General features: G+C 50.1%; 1 protein-coding gene across 3 annotated transcripts in view; it reads right to left on the bottom strand.

Annotated features, from left to right (window-relative positions):
- Positions 1-5,059, bottom strand: part of MERTK (MER proto-oncogene, tyrosine kinase) — a 60,619-nt gene extending 55,560 nt beyond the window's left edge. For all 3 annotated transcript variants that reach the window (XM_074947211.1, XM_074947210.1, XM_074947209.1), the window contains exon 1: positions 4,921-5,059. In XM_074947211.1, the coding sequence (XP_074803312.1) occupies positions 4,921-4,963 (43 nt within the window). In that variant the 5' untranslated portion in view covers positions 4,964-5,059. The remainder of the gene's footprint in view (positions 1-4,920) is intronic.
- Between the last annotated feature and the right edge of the window lie 12,763 nt (positions 5,060-17,822).

A 17,822-nucleotide genomic window follows, 5' to 3' on the forward strand; every position in this document is an offset into this window, starting at 1 on the left:
CAGTTTCCACAGTATGCATCCGATGAAGTGAGCTGTAGCTCACGAAAGCTCATGCTCAAATAAATTGGTTAGTCTCTCAGGTGCCACAAGTACTCCTTTTCTTTTTACTCTCTGAGTACGGGTCTTTCAGACAGTTGTGCACCCACCTTACAGTAAATTCATCTAGACCACATTTCCCTAGTGTGCCTATGAGAGTGTCACATGGAATTGTGTCAAAAGACTTACTAAAACTAATCATGTCTACTGCTTGCCCCCCATCTGTAAGGCCTGTAACTCTGTCAAAGAAGGAAAATAGGTTGGTTTAGCATGATTTGTTCTTGACAAATCCATGCTGGCTATTCTTTACAACCCTATTATCCGCTAGGTGCTTACACATTGATTGTTTAATAATTTGTTCCAGTATCTTTCCAAGGATCAATGTTAGGCTGACTGGTCTATAATTCCCCGGGGTTCTCTTTGTTCCCCTTGTTAAAGAAAAGTACTACGTTTGCCTTTCTCCAGTCCTCCAAGACTCCAGATCTCCTCCAGGAATTCTCGAAGATAACTGCTAAAGCTTCAGAGATTGCTGCAGCTGGATCAGCAAGTACCCTTCATCAGACTCCGCCAACTTGAATACATCTAACTTTGGCTTCCCCCTTGTTGTTAATACTAATTGCGTTGAGTATTTGGTCATCATTAACCTGTTCAGTGAAGACTGAAGCAAAATAGGCATCAAACATCTCAGTCTTCTTGATGTCATCAGGTAGTAGCTCTCCTTCCCTGCTAAGTAGAGCACCCATGCTTCCCTCTGTCTTTCTCTTGCTCCTAATGTATTTAAAGAACCTCTTCTCATTGCCTTTTATGTTCCTTGCTGGGTGCCTTTGCCTTTCTGATTTTGTCCCTACATGCTTGTGCTGTTCTTTTGTACGCCTCCTTTGCAATTCGCCCATGTAGCCACTTTTTGTAGGATTCCTGTCTGACTTTCAGGTCAGTAAGGAGCTCCTGATGCTGCCACATTGGCTTCTGACTAGTCTTCCTATCTTTCCTTTGTGCTCGGATACTTTGCAGTTGTGCCTTTAATACTGGCTCCTTAAGAAACTGCTGGCTCTCCTGAACTCCTTTTCCCCTTAGATTTTCTTCCCATGGGACCTTAGCTACCAGTTCTCCATGTTTATTAAACTCTGCTTTTTTGAAGTCCACTGTCCTTATTCTGCTGCTCTCATGCCTTCCTTTCGTTGAACTAATCGACTTCATGATTCTGTGATCGCTTTCACCCACCTTCAGATGCAATGCCAACTCCTCCCTCTTGGTCAGAATCAATTCTAAAATGGCTGTCCTAACTACTTCTTCCACTTTCTGAAACAAAAAGCTGTCCCGAATACATTCTAAGAACTTACTGGAAATGTTGTGTTTTGCCATGTTACTTTCCCAGCAGATGTCGGGGGTTTTAAAGTCCCCCATTACTACCAGGTCTTGTGTTCTGGATATTTCTGTTATTTGTTCCAGAAATGCCTCATCCACCTCCTCTTCCTGATTTGGTGGGCTATACTGGACCCTGACCACATCACCCCTGTTTTTTCACCCCTTTTACCTTCACCCAGAGACTCTCAGCTGGTCTGCATCTGGCCTCCTTCTGGATCTCAGAACAAATGATGTATAATGCAACACCCCCTCCCTTTTAATCCTGCCTGTTCTTTCTACACCCCTCTATACCAATATTTCAGTCACACCATGAATTTGATCCATCTTGTTTAGCCTGTCGCTTTCAAAAATATATTCACCGGTTATAAATATAAAGTAAATCAAAGAATGAGTAGAAAGTTGTGACCTGTTTACCCAACAAGAACATTCAATATGCCTTAACTGAGTCCAGTTTTTAGCTGGTTGGTACTCCTGAATATCAAACACCTCAAAGATTTTACCACCTCATTAATTTCCCCATTTTGACTAGCTGAGCACAGACAATTCAAGGGGACGTTACAGAGAGCCAGCAAACAGGACCTAAGTTTGAGGCTGGATACATTTCTTTGCTAAGGTGATTGCTATTTTTACTCATGAAAAATGATACTTTTAGACAGAAATTTGCAAAGTCACAAAATTGGTTCCCAGTCTCGTCTGTTCTTACAGAGTAAACAGAAATGCTCTCCCCGTTCAAGATGCAAAACAACTGTCTTAAGCTGAAAGAATAGCTAAGCTTTTTAAGTCTGCACCATAATCTTAACCATAACACAAACAAAGAGCATGTGACCGCTGCTGAACCTTCCCTATGCCACTTTTTGTTTAATTACATGGTACTAAAACCCAGTGACCAGGTGATCCGAGGAAAAATGCCTGAACAGCTCTGTAACAGATTGCTCAGAGAAAACTTTCTTGTCTGCTTGCTAAGGACCTCTGAAACTGAACCTTCCTGACACAACCCAGCCAGCTACAATTTATTCTTAGACCTTTTGTTCTGTTGTTATTCATACATTTCAAAAGACAATGACGCAGTGGTCTACAGTGTAACGGACTGACCAACTAACTAGCCATAAAAAAAAGCAGATATGACCGAAAAAACCCAAAGATATCAAACCAGCTCTCCATGCTCTCAGAGGGCTTGGCCGTTTCCTTTCCGGTTACCAGACTGAGGAATAAAGCCATAAACAAGAATATTTGTCTATTAACACATGCAAGAAATTTCACCAAAGGTTTAAAAGGAAATGGGGAAAGCATCCCACACTTGAAACGATACTTCTCTACTCCAGTTCTAGTAAGGAGCTATCTGAATTCAATTAGAATTCATGACTTCACTAACCCTATATTCCTCATTAAGGGCCAAAAGCCGTGTTTACAAATGGGTCTTTCCCCTCCCACGTGTTGTTGACACATCTCCATTCCTCACACTGAGGATCACACGGATCCATCAAGAGAGCTTACATCTCATCAACAGCTTCAGTCTCTCCGTCCCAAAAGACGGTTTTCTAAATCGCTTCATGGGAATGTATCTCAAGTAACAGAACAGAGACACCAGAAAGAATCCAGTCTCTTCGGTGACTTTCTCACTTCTGAGGGCCAAGCCATTACCAGATCACTGTTGTAAATCCAGGAACGTTTCCACAAATTCTCCGCAGGCTTATAGGTACCACACTTTTACCCCACTGTATTCACCATGAATCTTCAACTGGTTACAACCAGTGGTGATCCATCTACTTAGGACTAGCTCCTGATCCACATGGGGGAACAGAATTCCCAGCAGCTTACAACAGAATATGAGGAAGAGACTGCGGTCACCCTTGTGTGAGCCCTTAGATCAAAACAGCCTAGTGTTCGAGAGGGACGGGTCAGCACATTCGTGGCCGCAGACTAAGAGAAGTCCTCTATCTGCAGAACAGTGCAATGACCCCGCTGTTCTCACCCAGCTGCTGCACCTGAGTGCTCTTGGATTTGCTCCAGGGATGGGCAGGCAATTCAGGCACCCGAGCCCATTGAGCCCATGGCCTGTGCTGAAATGCCCAGCGAGGCTGGCATGTCCGATAGGGGGCCAGAACATAGACACTAGCCCATTTGAAAACTGCACACGGGAGCTTATCCCAGCATCGTGGTCTAACTCATCCCAGATAGCGGCAGGCGGTGCTCCGGCTGGGCTGGTGGCTGTAAGAACTCTAACAGGGCTGGGGGAGTGGGTTCCCCCCCGCCCCAGGAGCCTTGGACAACTGTGTTTTAAGGGGGCGAGAGCGTCCCTCACCCATCCCACTGACCAGACAGCCCCATGGGCCGCAACAGGAGGCTAAACCCTGCAGACTTAGCAGGCCTGGGCTTGCAGTGGGTCCTCTGCCCCAGAGATGCACTGGGCGGGGGGCAGGCTCCGCTGCCCACGAGGCCACACAGATACCCGCTAGTGTGTGGGGACCGGGCCCTGCCAGGGCAGCGCTGCCCAGGGACCCCACACTGTGCCCCACAGCCTGCTGGGCACCCACTGCACCCGCCACACAGGCTGGGGAGCCCTGCGCACACACATACATACACACACACACACAGCCCCCCTGGACACCCACTACGCCCCCCATGCGCGCACCCACACCGTGCCCTCCCCACAGGCTGGGGAGCCCTGCGTGCACACACACACTCACAGCCCCCCTGGACACCCACTACGCCCCCCCATGCGCGCACCCACACCGTGCCCTCCCCACAGGCTGGGGAGCCCTGTGCGCACACACACTCACAGCCCCCCTGGACACCCACTACGCCCCTCATGCGCACACCCACACCGTGCCCTCCCCACAGGCTGGGGAGCCCTGCGTGCACACACACACTCACAGCCCCCCTGGACACCCACTACGCCCCCCCATGCGCGCACCCACACCGTGCCCTCCCCACAGGCTGGGGAGCCCTGTGCGCACACACACTCACAGCCCCCCTGGACACCCACTACGCCCCCCATGCGCACACCCACACCGTGCCCTCCCCACAGGCTGGGGAGCCCTGCGCACACACACACTCACAGCCCCCCTGGACACCCACTATGCCCCCCATGCACGCACCCACACCGTGCCCTCCCCACAGGCTGGGGAGCCCTGTGCGCACACACACACTCACAGCCCCCCTGGACACCCACTACGCCCCCCATGCGCACACCCACACCGTGCCCTCCCCACACGCTGGGCAGCCCTGCACGCGCACACACACTCACAGCCCCCCTGGACACCCACTACGCCCCCCATGCGCACACCCACACCGTGCCCTCCCCACACGCTGGGGAGCCCTGCGCACACACACTCACAGCCCCCCTGCGCGCCCACATCCACACTGCAGCCCCCCCACGCAAACATACTGCCCCCCCCCGCGCGCACACACTGAGCCCCCCTGGACAACACACACACACTGCCCCGTGCCCCCAACACACACACACACACACACACACACACACACGTCCCCCCCCGAGCCCCCCGCCCCGGGACTCACCCAGCGTCGCGAGCAGCAGGAGCAGCAGCAGGTCCCGGCCCATGGCAGCCGCGCGGTGCCGGGATCCCCCTGCCCCGCCGCCGCCAGTCCCGAGCCGCCGCCGCTCCAGAGTCCGCTCCAGGGCGGGGCGGTGCCGGGCGGCTCCGCCTCCTGGTCCGGCACCGCGGCTGCGGGCGAGCGCCCTTCGAGGGCGGGGCTGTGCGGGTTAAGGGGCTGTGCGGGGCAGGGGCTCCCGCCGGGGGGCTGTGCGGGGCCGGGGGTTGTGCGGGTTAAGGGGCTGTGCTGGGAAGGGGGCTCTGGGAGCGGGGCTGTGCAAGGCAGTGGGCTCCGGGCAGGGACTCTGGGCATGGGACTGTGTGAGCAGGGGCTGCTGGGCACCCCTGTGCAGGGCACTGGGTTCCAGGCACAGGGCTTTGCGGGGCAGGGGGCTCCGGGAGCGGGGCTGTGCGGGGCAGGGGGCTCCGGGAGCGGGGCTGTGTGGGGCGGGAGCGGGGCTGTGTGGGGCAGGGGGCTCCGGGAGCGGGGCTCTGTGGGGCAGAGGGCTCCGGGAGCGGGGCTGTGCGGGGCAGGGGGCTCCGGGAGCGGGGCTATGCGGGGCAGGGGCTCCGGTCAGGGGGCTCTGTGGGGCAGAGGGCTCTGGGAGCGGGGCTGTGCAAGGCAGCGGGCTCCGGACAGGGACTCTGGGCATGGGACTGTGTGAGCAGGGGCTGCTGGGCACCCCTGTGCAGGGCACTGGGTTCCAGGCACAGGGCTGTGCGGGGCAGGGGGCTCCGGGAGCGGGGCTGTGCGGGGCAGGGGGCTCCGGGAGCGGGTCTGTGTGGGGCGGGAGCGGGGCTCTGTGGGGCAGGGGGCTCCGGGAGCGGGGCTGTGCGGGGCAGGGGGCTCCGGGAGCGGGGCTGTGTGGGGCGGGAGCAGGGCTCTGTGGGGCAGGGGGCTCCGGGAGCGGGGCTCTGTGGGGCAGAGGGCTCCGGGAGCGGGGCTGTGCGGGGCAGGGGGCTCCGGGAGCGGGGCTATGCGGGGCAGGGGCTCCGGTCAGGGGGCTCTGTGGGGCAGAGGGCTCTGGGAGCGGGGCTGTGCAAGGCAGCGGGCTCCGGACAGGGACTCTGGGCATGGGACTGTGTGAGCAGGGGCTGCTGGGCACCCCTGTGCAGGGCACTGGGTTCCAGGCACAGGGCTGTGCGGGGCAGGGGGCTCCGGGAGCGGGGCTGTGCGGGGCAGGGGGCTCCGGGAGCGGGTCTGTGTGGGGCGGGAGCGGGGCTCTGTGGGGCAGGGGGCTCCGGGAGCGGGGCTGTGCGGGGCAGGGGGCTCCGGGAGCGGGGCTGTGTGGGGCGGGAGCAGGGCTCTGTGGGGCAGGGGGCTCCGGGAGCGGGGCTCTGTGGGGCAGAGGGCTCCGGGAGCGGGGCTGTGTGGGGCAGGGGGCTCCGGGAGCGGGGCTATGCGGGGCAGGGGCTCCGGTCAGGGGGCTCTGTGGGGCAGAGGGCTCTGGGAGCGGGGCTGTGCAAGGCAGCGGGCTCCGGACAGGGACTCTGGGCATGGGACTGTGTGAGCAGGGGCTGCTGGGCACCCCTGTGCAGGGCACTGGGTTCCAGGCACAGGGCTTTGCGGGGCAGGGGCTTCTGGGCTTCCTGGTGCCCAGCCACTGCCAGGTGCAGAGCCCGCACCAGACTTTTACATCATCCAGCCCCAGCAACACTTTGGGGATGGTAAATCCCGTGGATCTAGGGAACAGACTTTATTCCCAGCTCTCGGCTGTGCCCACTTGAGTGAGGGGAAGATTGATTCACTCCCTTCCTTGTGGGGAAAGCTGACGGTAAATATGTCCGTGCCCAGCCATGCCCTCCAGCTCCAATGTGCACTGCTGCCCTATCCCATTCCTGGGCGCCAGCAGTGAAAACATGACAAGCCATCCTAGCAATGTGAGTCCTTGAACTGTGGCCACCAGAACTGGATACAGAATTCCAGTAGCCGTTGCACTAGTTCCAAATTAAGAGGTATAATAACCTCTCTGCTCCTACTTGAGATTCCCCTGTTCATGGGGAATCACATTAGCTCTTTTGGCCATGGCATTTCATGGGGAGCTCATGCACAGGTGATTACCCTCCACAGCACCGAAATCTTTTTCAGAGTCCCTGCTCCCCAGGATAGAGTCCCCCATCCTGGAAGTGTGGCGCATTTACAGTTAGCCATATTAAAACACATATTGTTTGCTGGCATCCCGTTTGCCAAGTGATTGGTGTCAGTGACCTGTCTTCTTCATTATTTACCCACCCCTCCAATGTTTGTGTCATTTGCAGTGTCATCGTGATGATTTTATGTTAATATAAATGTTAAATAGTGCAGGGCCAAGGACTCGTTCCTGTGGGATCCCTCTAGAAACATACCTGCCCATTTACAAGTACATTTTGAGACCTATTAGTTAGCCAGTTTTTAATCCTTTTAATGTATGCTATGGCAATTTTATATCTTCCTAGTTCTTTATAAAAATGTCATGCGGTACCAAGTCAAATGCCTTATAGAAATTTATTAAATCAACACTATTCCCTTTACTAAACTTGTAATCTCATAAAAAAAAATACCAAGTTAGTTTGACAGGATCTGTTTTCCTTAGACCCATGTGATTGGCATTAAATATATTACTGTCATTTAATTTTATGTTAATTGAGTCCCAATTAGCCATTCCATTACCTTGCCTGTGATCAATGTCAGACTGATAGGCCTATAATGACTTGTGTCATCTGTCTACCCTTTTCAGATATTGGCACAACATTAGCTTTCTTCCAGTCATCTGGAACTTCTCCAATGTTCAGAAACTTACTGAAAATCAGCATTAATGATCCAGTGAACTCCTCAGCCAGCTCCTTCAAAACTCTTGGATTCATAGTTTCCCAGTGGTTTATCAATATTTTGAAGAAGAATCAAGTCACTGAAAGAGATTATTAATTATATTGAAGCAATCGAGGATCAGGGCACTTTTGAGCTAGGCAGGTAAGAGTCATACAGTAAGGCCTTGTCTGCACTACAGGGAAAAGTCGATCTAAGCTACGCAATTTGAGTTACATGAATAGCATAACTCAAGTAGTTGTAGCTTAGATCTACTTACTGCAGGGTCCACACAGATATCGACGGGAGATGCTTTCCCATCGACTCCCCTTGCGCTTCTCGATCCAGTGGAGTACAAGAGTTGACAGGAGAGCGATCTGCGGTCGATTTAGCGGGTCTAGTCGAGACCCTCTAAATCGACTGCCAATACATCGATCACCACATCGAACCCCCGGTAGGTGTAGACAAGCCCTAAAAATCCAGTCCAATTGTCTTGTATGACCATTTATAAAGGTGCTTATAAAAACAGTAAATTACCTAATTCACTACCGAGGCAAGAACTACATGTAATCAAGTCTGAAATGTTTTCCAAGTGGAAAGTTTAAAAAATAACCAGGAGAAAATTCAAAAGTTCAATAAAAAAGTGAACAAATCAATTCCAGACATCTTTGCTTTTGGGAACAGCTTGTTCAGTGGAGCTTCTGATCCATTCGTGGCAGAGATCCAATTTCAGTCTCTCTCGCTTGTAGTCCAGTTCAACCTCTAGCATCTTGAAATAATCAACAGCTAAGAAAGGGCACGTGTCCCCCCACAGCCCAGAGTAAAGAAAATGAGAAAAATGTAACACAGCTGTTGCAAGAAAGCTGATAATCTTTTATCTACTCCAAGGGACCAGCTTCCCTTCCTGCATCCCCACAGCACTCCAGCTTCCCAGAGATTTTGGGGGTGTTTCTCCCACTGTATCTCAACCCACTGAATAACCAAGACAGAGAGCCCCGCTCCCTCCAGTCATCTTAGGGCTGCTACTGGAAACTACTATTGGAAGCCTGTGGTCTTCAGTTAGGCTTTACTGCAGGGGTGCAGCTTCTGCTCACTTCACTTCCTGCTGCTGCTGTTGTATGAGTTCTAATTTGTCTTAGGAGAGAGGCAGGGCCAATTTCTGCCAAAGGGAAGAAAATTCACTGGGCGCCTAAAGGTGGCCTTGATAACTATTGGTTTTAAGTTGGCAAATTTGGGTCATTTACCCAAATAGGTTGAATTTTAATCTCACCTACACTGGTGTAACTGTGGCCCTCTGAAATTTGTCACTGACTGCACTGGAGTCACTCTGGATTTATGTGGATGTAAATGGAGAGCAGAATCTGCCACGCTGACCTTCACTGTCTATACAGTGAATTCGAGGAGCCCAGCTGCACTTTTCAGTCTTGCAGTTCCCATAGTCGCTGTTGCTGTCCTGGGCATTTCCTGTGCATGTCTGGAATATTTGTGCTAACCAGCCACCGGCCGTTGCCACAGGAAACATGAAAAGATCTCTCACTTCACCAGCCAAAGGAAGCAGAGATGTAAAATTACGGCCTCTCTCCCACATCCCAAACAACCACCCCTATGTAACATTACACATAAATATGCTCATGCACATGCTGCTTTTATCCTCATCTTTTGCGCTGCCGTCATGATTTTCTCATCTCAGCATTATTTATTTATGAGGTGCATACGTGTGCGTGGCAATTTAAAAATGAAAGACACGCTCATTATAGATGGGGCTGATCCCATCACCTACAGTTAAGGATGCCTGACGCTTCCCATTGTAGGGCCCTATTTCAGTTGCCAGGGCTCAAATTTTCCATCCTGGGTGTCTGCTTCAGGCTGATTAAAATGAAGCAACCCATACATTTCAGGCAAAATGGGTTAGGTGTTTCCAGGAGGGAATTTGGGGAAAAATACATTATGTTACCCATGTTAAAAAATGCTGGCACCCCCAATCTTTGGAGCAGGGTCTGGACATGTTGCAAAGGGCTAGCCTTTGTATCGGGGATGTTTGTTTTGCTGTCCCCAGAAAATCTGACCAAATTTGGCCAGGTTATAAGCCTGTAAGAAAAAAAAATCACAGTTTGCACATACTCGGGAGAGATTTACTAGAGCTTCACAGCTTAATTCCATCAACACTGAGCATGCTCCATGCAGGACTTTCCCTGTGTTTGCAGTTCTAGGCTGCTCCAGGACAGGGTGGGGCATACGTGGAACTGACAGCAGGGAGCCTGTTTCTCCTGTACTCTCAGTGACCTCTCCCCACCACGGGACTGAAGCAAAGTGGAAGAGGAAGCCATCTGACCTGAATGCAGAGGAGGAAAGAACAAGACCTGGGGTAGAGCGGGATTGAAAGGTGGGGAGTAGGTTGTGTCATGGAACCTGGAGGGTGGGGGAAGACTGGGACTGGTTGGACAAAGGGACTGGGAGCCAGGGGTGGGAGATGGGCAGAGGAGACTGGGACTGACTGGGCAAGGTGACTAGGAGCCATACAGGCAAATGGGGAGGACTCGGAGTGTTTGGGTGGGAGACACTGAGATTGGATGAGAGGTCAGGTGCAGGGGGGCTGGGACTGGCTGGGAAGGAAGACTGGGACAAAGAGTTGGGGGGAGCATTGAGAATGGACAAGGAGCCTGGGCAGGAAGACAGGGACTGGGGGGCAGGGGGGATGGGAAACATGGGTGTGCAGTGACAGGAGGCCATGGGAGGGGAAGCAGCGAAAGATCAGATGGGGAATTGTGAGGTGGGAACTGGAGCTGACTGGGCAAGGAGACTAGGACTGGGATGAGAAGTCCAAGGAGTAGAGACTGGGACTGGCTAGCTGTGGAGGATGGGACTCAGACATGGAGCCAGGGGTGGGAAAGAGACAGGACTCGGACAGGCTGGAGGGGATGGGGCAGACGATTGCATCCCCACTCGAGCATGCTCCCCTTCAGAGTCTGGAATGGAACCCTGAACAGCAAGTGCCATAAACAATGGAACCTGTGACAGATGTTAGTTACGTTGCTTAGTGCACTACAGAAAGGGAACCCAAGATCCCTGAGTCTCACCCTGCCTCTGTTGTCAGCAAATATCTGTGATACCCACGTGCAAAGTGTGTGTCATCCCCCTCCAGTGTTGGTTCATAGAGAGGATGACAACCTACTATTGCTATCAGTTATTCTGTTAGCTCAAGTGGCAGCGGCTATGCCATGGATCTAAAGGCCTACTGCTGATCCAGCCCTACTGCTGATCCAGCCCTACGGCTGCCCTAGGTGGGTCTCAATATGATGCCACATAATGGAATTTCTATTTTTTTTCAGTTTGCTTTTTTAAATTCTAGGAAATTACACACAAAAAGCTAAGTTAAAAGAACATTACTGAGGTTGCAAATTCAGGCACCCAAGAGTTAGGAAATGCCATGATAAGATTGCCCGTGCAACCTTAACTTTGCCCCCTTGTTTGTATGTAATTAGATGACCATGTACTATTTTTGCAACAATACCCCTACCTCATTTGGTGCACAGGATGGACCTTCTTTGGGGATGAATCAGGGCTTTGTAGTGAAGAAGGAATCTACAGGACCTCTCTCTACCTTATTTGTTGCAGAAGTTGGAAGATGTATAGTGAATGAGACGGGACTGTGGAAAAAGAAAGGATGGTCTTGTGGTTAAATAATTTGAATGCTACCCTGAAAATTTGGATTCTATCCCTGCATCTGCCATTCAGTTCCTATGTGATGTTGGGCAGGTCACCTAAACCAGACTTTTCACAGGTGATCACTAATTCCTCGTTCTCTGGGCACCTGACAAGTGCCGCATGCTGCTGAGGAAGGTGAAAAACCCCAGGGTCTCTGTCAATCTGACCTTGGGGAAAATTCCTTCCCAGCCCCAAATATGGTGATCAGTTAGACCCTGAGCGTGCGGGCAAGACCCACCAGCCAGACACCTGGGAAAGAATTCACGGTAGTAACTCTGAGCCCTCCCCATCTAATGTCCCATTTCTGGTCACTGGGGATACTTGCTACTGGCTGTTATAGATGGGCCACATGCCATTGTAGGCAATCTGATCATATGATGGCCTCCATAAACTTAATAAGTTAGGGTTTTTGCCCCCACTACTCCCCTTGGAAGGCTGTTCCACAACTTCATTCCCTCTGCTGGTTAGAAACCTTCATCTAATTTCAAGCCTAAACTTGTTGATGACCAGTTTATATCCATGTGTTCTTGTGCCAGCATTGGCCATTAACTTACATAACTCCTCTCCATTCCTGGTGTTTGTCTCTCCGCTGTATTTAGAGAGAGCAATCATATCTCCCTCAGCCTTTCTTTGGTTAGACTGAACAAGCCAAGTTCCTTGAATCATCTTCTGTAAGGTAGGTTTTCAATTGCTCTGATCATCCTAGTAGCTCTTCTCTGCACCTGTTCCAATTTGAATTCATCTTTCTCAAACATGAGAGACCAGAACTTCACACAGTATTCCAGGTGAGGTCTCACCTGGGCCTTGTATGATGGTGGGAACACTTTCCTGTCCCCACTGGAAATACCTTGCCTGATGCACCTGAGGATTACATTAGACTTTTTTTCATGGTCGCATCACATTGGCAGCTCATAGTCTTGTCTGGTCAGCCAATAAATGCTTCCAACTGACACATCCCCAGCTTATAGCAAAACTTCTTGGCATTAGTCCTTAAGTGCATGACCTTGGACTTTGCACTATTAAATTTCATCCCATTTCTACTACTCCAATTTCAAGGTCAGCCAGATCTTCTTGTATAATCTGGTCCTCCTCCATACTGGCCATACCTCCCACCTTTGCGCCATCTACAAATTTTATTTGCACACTCCCACTTTTTGTGCCAAGTTCAACAGGACTCAGGATCCTCAGGGCCAGATTTTTAAAGGTATTGAGCAGCCTTAGGGTGCAGATAGGCACATTGTGAGATTTTCAAAAGTGCCTAGGCACCTCATTCCCATTGAAATCAATCAGAGCTGGGTGCCTAGGTGCTTTGGAAATCCCACTAGGTGCTTACTGTTGTTAAGTGCTGAAGGCTGGAATGTTGCTGCCATGGTAACGCAGTCCAGGGGCTGCTTTGAGTTTTTCCAGCTGCTCCGCACTTGTGTCCGAGATGCCAATGTTGTTAACAAAAGCATAGAATGCAGCTTGCTAATTCAACAGACCTAAATGTTATTCATAAAGAATGACCACTGGCACAGTTCGGTGACAAAGGCACTTGGCCAGGTTTATTGCCCTCAAGACAGTCCTAGCACACCATAGGAGTTACAGGCCCAGTAACACATCAGTGCCCAGTGGTAAGGAGAGGCTCAGCCAGCAATGGAAATTTCTGCTGTCCCCTCAGGCGCACAAAGGGTTAAGGTGAGGCACCCCAATATTTATAGACTGAGACAAACAACTTCCGCACGTGTTTCAGGACACCTGCTTATTACCTCCCTTTGATTTATGCTCCAGGTGTCTTGGGCAAAACATCCTCTTATCTAGTGTTAGCTCAGGATGTCCCTGGGCTAATCTTCTGGAGTGTGTTCTCACGTACACCCAGTATCTGTTGCTGCTTAGAAGTGCCTGTGTTTTAGCTATGCTAGCAATACTTTTGCCTAAGTCACCTGTCGGACAGTGAACTTATAAACATCTGCTTTAATCCATGGCCTGACTTTGGTTCACAGCCTCTGGTTCGGGCCTCAGATCTTGCACCAGGCCCTGCGCTCCAGGTTCTCTCTCCTACACTTATCTGATCTTTAGGCTCCTAAATACTTTACTAATCTGGCCCTAAGTGCCTAAATCATTTTTGAAAATGGGACTTAGGCTCCTAAGTCACTTGGTACTTTTGAAACTTTTACCCTTAGTGCGTAATCAGTTCCCCTGTTTCCCCTGTGTAAGCCATGGGACTGCTCTCGTGTGTAAGTGTTTGCAGGGTCAGGGCCACAAGCCCCAATCCTGCTTGCTTTGCGCTCTGTGACAGACCCCCTGAAGACAGTAACATTTGTAAATGACATACTGAGCATGGGTGGCGGAAATGTCACTGCATCATTAAATGCGGACTCCAGTTAGATGCAGGTGTGTGCGCGCACAGGTCTGGAAGTGAAGACGTTAAAAATTGGTTTAGAAGCAACCCTTGGGCTTTGTCTGACTGCTGAAATGCACATGTGTTTCATAGTGCCATCGGCATAGTGCTCACAAGAATCACTGCAAGGGATCGAGTAAGAGCATCGTGGACAATTCTTTCCCGCCTAACCAAAATGTAATGCAGTGCAGTTCGTTCCAGCTCAGTTTCCCTCCTCCCTTTGCACAGGTGCTGAGAGGATGGATTTTAAGGGTTGCTACTTTGGGGGAGAAGGAGGAAAAAGACTATATTTGGGAAGGGATGGTGCTACACGCAGGCGTTTGTGACATTTAATTAAGTACAATTGCACATCATTCTATCATTCTCCAAGAGCTCACTGGAACAATGACTAGTTTCATCAGAATAGAGGCTGATGTTAGCTGCCTGACATCTAGTGCTGGGAGCTGGAGATGCAATCGGGTTGTCACTATTCCGAGCATTATTCTTCCGAAAGGTCACGGGAGACCTCTGTGCATAGTCAGAAGAATTTTCAGTACGCAATACAGCACCCACCAAACCCAAGAGACTAGCCATCTCTAGTCCCAGATAGTGGGCGACATTTTCAACTGGTGTAAATCGGTGTAGCTCAGACGTCAATGGAATTTTGCTAATTTACAGCATGTGAGATTCTCGGCATGTGTTGTGCTTCTTCTAAGGAATATCATTAAAATGCTTTGAAAACGCTACCGTTCTCCCCTGCCTGGCAGAGGAGTCTGATGGGTGTACACTTTGTTTGGGAAGCCTCCTGCAGCCCTGTGACACCTTGCCCCAGTGGTGCCCCGGGGAGGTGGGCGTGGAGGAAAGCCCCACGAAGCCAGATAGTGGTGTGTGGGGTTTGAAGGGGTTCTGTTTGACTGCAGGTCTAGTCAGATTTTTAAAAAAAGTGGTAAGAGTAGTTTCGGTCCTAGACCTGCCTCTGAATTCCCCTGCCAATTTGCAAGTACATTTTCCTGTTTGGAAAATGTTTTTCCTTCCTACATTGCAGGGTAAAAGACCCACACAAATGGGAGAACCTGACTGTGGCCCCAATCCAGCCCTGAGCTTCTCATGAGTGGACTTCTGCACATGCATGGAGCCAGGCTGCAATTAATGGGGCTCTGTGCTGCCACCAGCCCCCTCCCCTCCCCCCGCCACAAAGCTTGTTGCAGAAGTGTGGAAATATACTCAGGTGACTTAGTCCCATAGGGTTTGTCTACACTGCAATGTAAGCCCAGGGGTAGTAGAACTCGAGTTAGCAAACCTTGGGTTTGTTAACCTAGGACTTGAGCATCTACGCTCATTTGTAACCCCAAGTTAGGAACTGTTGAACCCTGGGTCCCAACCTGGAGCTTCTGCATCTGCACTGTATTATGCAGGCCCGGGGCCAATCACCCATCTCCCAGAGTTCCTAGCACCCCCACAAAATGTGGTTGCTCTAGCTCTTTGTTCATGGGGCAGTGTGGGAAAACTGGACTGTTCACCACACTTGACTGTCCAGAGGACAATGAAAGTCGGCCTGTGGGATTATGGGATATGTTGGCAGACACCCAGAGCAGAGTCCAGTGAGGCTGCGTCCACACTGCAAAGCAATAGGGCTGGGATCTGGGTCCTGGCCTGACTCAGGCTTAGATCCTCCACCCTGGTGGGTCCTGGAACTCTGGGTCCATGCGATTTGTGTGTAGATGGAAGGGGGGTTAGGCCTGAACCTGAGTTCGAACCCTGGGCTTACATTGCAGTGTAGACATGAGAGTTCAGTAGTGCTGTTTGCAGTTCTGGGGCTGAGCTGACTGCACAGAGGAGACAATGAAACTGACTATACACAATGTGCTGTCAAATGCTAAAAGTAAACCAATGGGAAAAATAAAGAAAATCCATTTCTCTAACCTCTCTCCTATAAAACAAATGAGGAGTACTTGTGGCACCTTAGAAACTAACACATTTATTTGGCCATAAGCTTTCGTGGGCTAAAACCCACTTCATCAGATGCATGCAGTGGAAAATACAGTAGAAAGATATGTTCTCTGTGTATGTATATGTTCTCTTTCTACTGTATTTTCCACTGCATGCATCTGATGAAGTGGGTTTTAGCCCACGAAAGCTTATCCCCAAATAAATTTGTTAGTCTCTAAGGTGCCACAAGGACTCCTTGTTTTTTTTTGCTGATACAGACTAACACGGCTACCCCTCTGAAACCTCTCTCTTATAGTAATTTAGGGGTCAGTTTTAGCAATTAGAGGTAAAAACAATTGTAGAAAGAAGTATGATTTGTAAGTTAACTATGTTATTTCAAGTCCCATTGTTGTATGCAGGATTGTTGTAGCCGTGTGAAGAGCTCTGTGAAAGCTCGAAAGTTTGTCTCTCTCATTAGCAGAAGTTGGTCCAATAAAAGCTATTACTTCACCCACCTTGCCTCTCTCTTTGAAATCCCAGCAGACATTTCAGAGCCCCAGCTGCCAGTGCCTCTGTAAGCTATAGTACTGAGTCCAGCTGGGCTCAGCACCTTAAAAAGGGATCAGGTTACACTCATGACAAGGAAAGGCATGAGTCTATTGTGTGGAAAGTTCAGGACACATAAGAATGGCCTTGTTTATATTGTATTTTTGATTGGCTATTGCTTATCTGGAGTTTAATTGTAGAGCTGCCTGACAGGAATATGGATGAAAACGTTGCTGGCTTGCTTGAAAGAGAACTAGGCAAACAAACTGGAAAACCTAGAGAAGGATCTTTGCTTAACAGGGATTTCTTATAAATTTTCTCTTCAGATGCTCCGCCTCCACTTCTGCCGCTAGGGAGCAGCATTTGAGACACTCCTTGTAGTGGCTGTTTCTTGGCATATGAACTTATTGGCTGCACACTGTATGATTGTTGTCATGTAGGGTGCTATTACACAGCAGTTCAGAATGCACAATCATGACTCTGTGGATCAATCACTTGATGAAAACAACTTGTCCTGTTGAAGATGAATGAAATCCTAAAAGGCATGACAGAGGAGTAGTTCAATATGGCTGTGATGAGGGATCGTGACACTCATGAGACTTTCAGTGATTTAAACATTACAGGGGAACTGAGACTGGAGACACTAACGTAGCAGACTGGAATTGAGACTGTAGGAAACAGAGGAGAAATCTTCAAGGAAATGAAAATGTATTTATCTAAAGTTATCATCCCAGTCTGGGCTGTGGTCCAAGGACAGCTCTGAAACATCTTCTGGCCCCATCAAAGACAAGACATGGCACGAGACAGACCCCTGTTATGATATGGTCTGACCATTTTTATCTGCTCAAAAAACAAAGCTCAAAGCAAGAAGCTTCAAAGATGAATGAAGTGCAGAGAGAGCTGATGCCTTGAGGCAATGAACTGAAACAAAGGGATGCAGAAATGCCAAAGCAAAAGAAATAAAGCCTTGGCCACAGGAGCAGATTTCATTGGAGGCCTCCAGAGTGCAGAGAACAGCACCTCAGCAGTGCTCCCAGGGCAGTGGCAATTGAAAGGCAGAGGACATCAACTAAACAGTAAGAACAGGAGCTCTGTAGAAGGCAGGGAAGGAAACAAATGGAGAAGGATACTCAAAGCAGGTGAGACACTGAGTGAGGGCTAGCGAGGTATAGCTCCTATGGGGAGCTCCTTTAGCTGATAGCAGTCAGGAAGGAGTTAATTTGAAGAATCCACGGGCAGCAGACGCAGTCCTGGGTGGCACACAGCGCGACCAATGGGGCATAATTCATATCCCGACCTGCTGCTGCTGCCCTTGTGGCTGTGGTTTGGACTCCTCTTTGAGAAGTGCTAATGCACATGAGGGGAAAAAGCCTCTCTGTGGTTCTTCAGAGTCTCCTGCTTTCAATTAAAAAAGAAGTGAGTGTCTCCGTATTACTGACCACAGGGGTTAAAAAATCATGAGTTTTAAAAACAACAACAAAACTTTGGATTCCTTTTATTTGCCTCCTGCTGTCAGCCATGAGGGCAAGAAACTTCTGTATTT

Source organism: Natator depressus, chromosome 3 (assembly GCF_965152275.1).
Source record: "Natator depressus isolate rNatDep1 chromosome 3, rNatDep2.hap1, whole genome shotgun sequence".
NCBI classification, from domain to species: Eukaryota; Metazoa; Chordata; order Testudines; family Cheloniidae; genus Natator; species Natator depressus.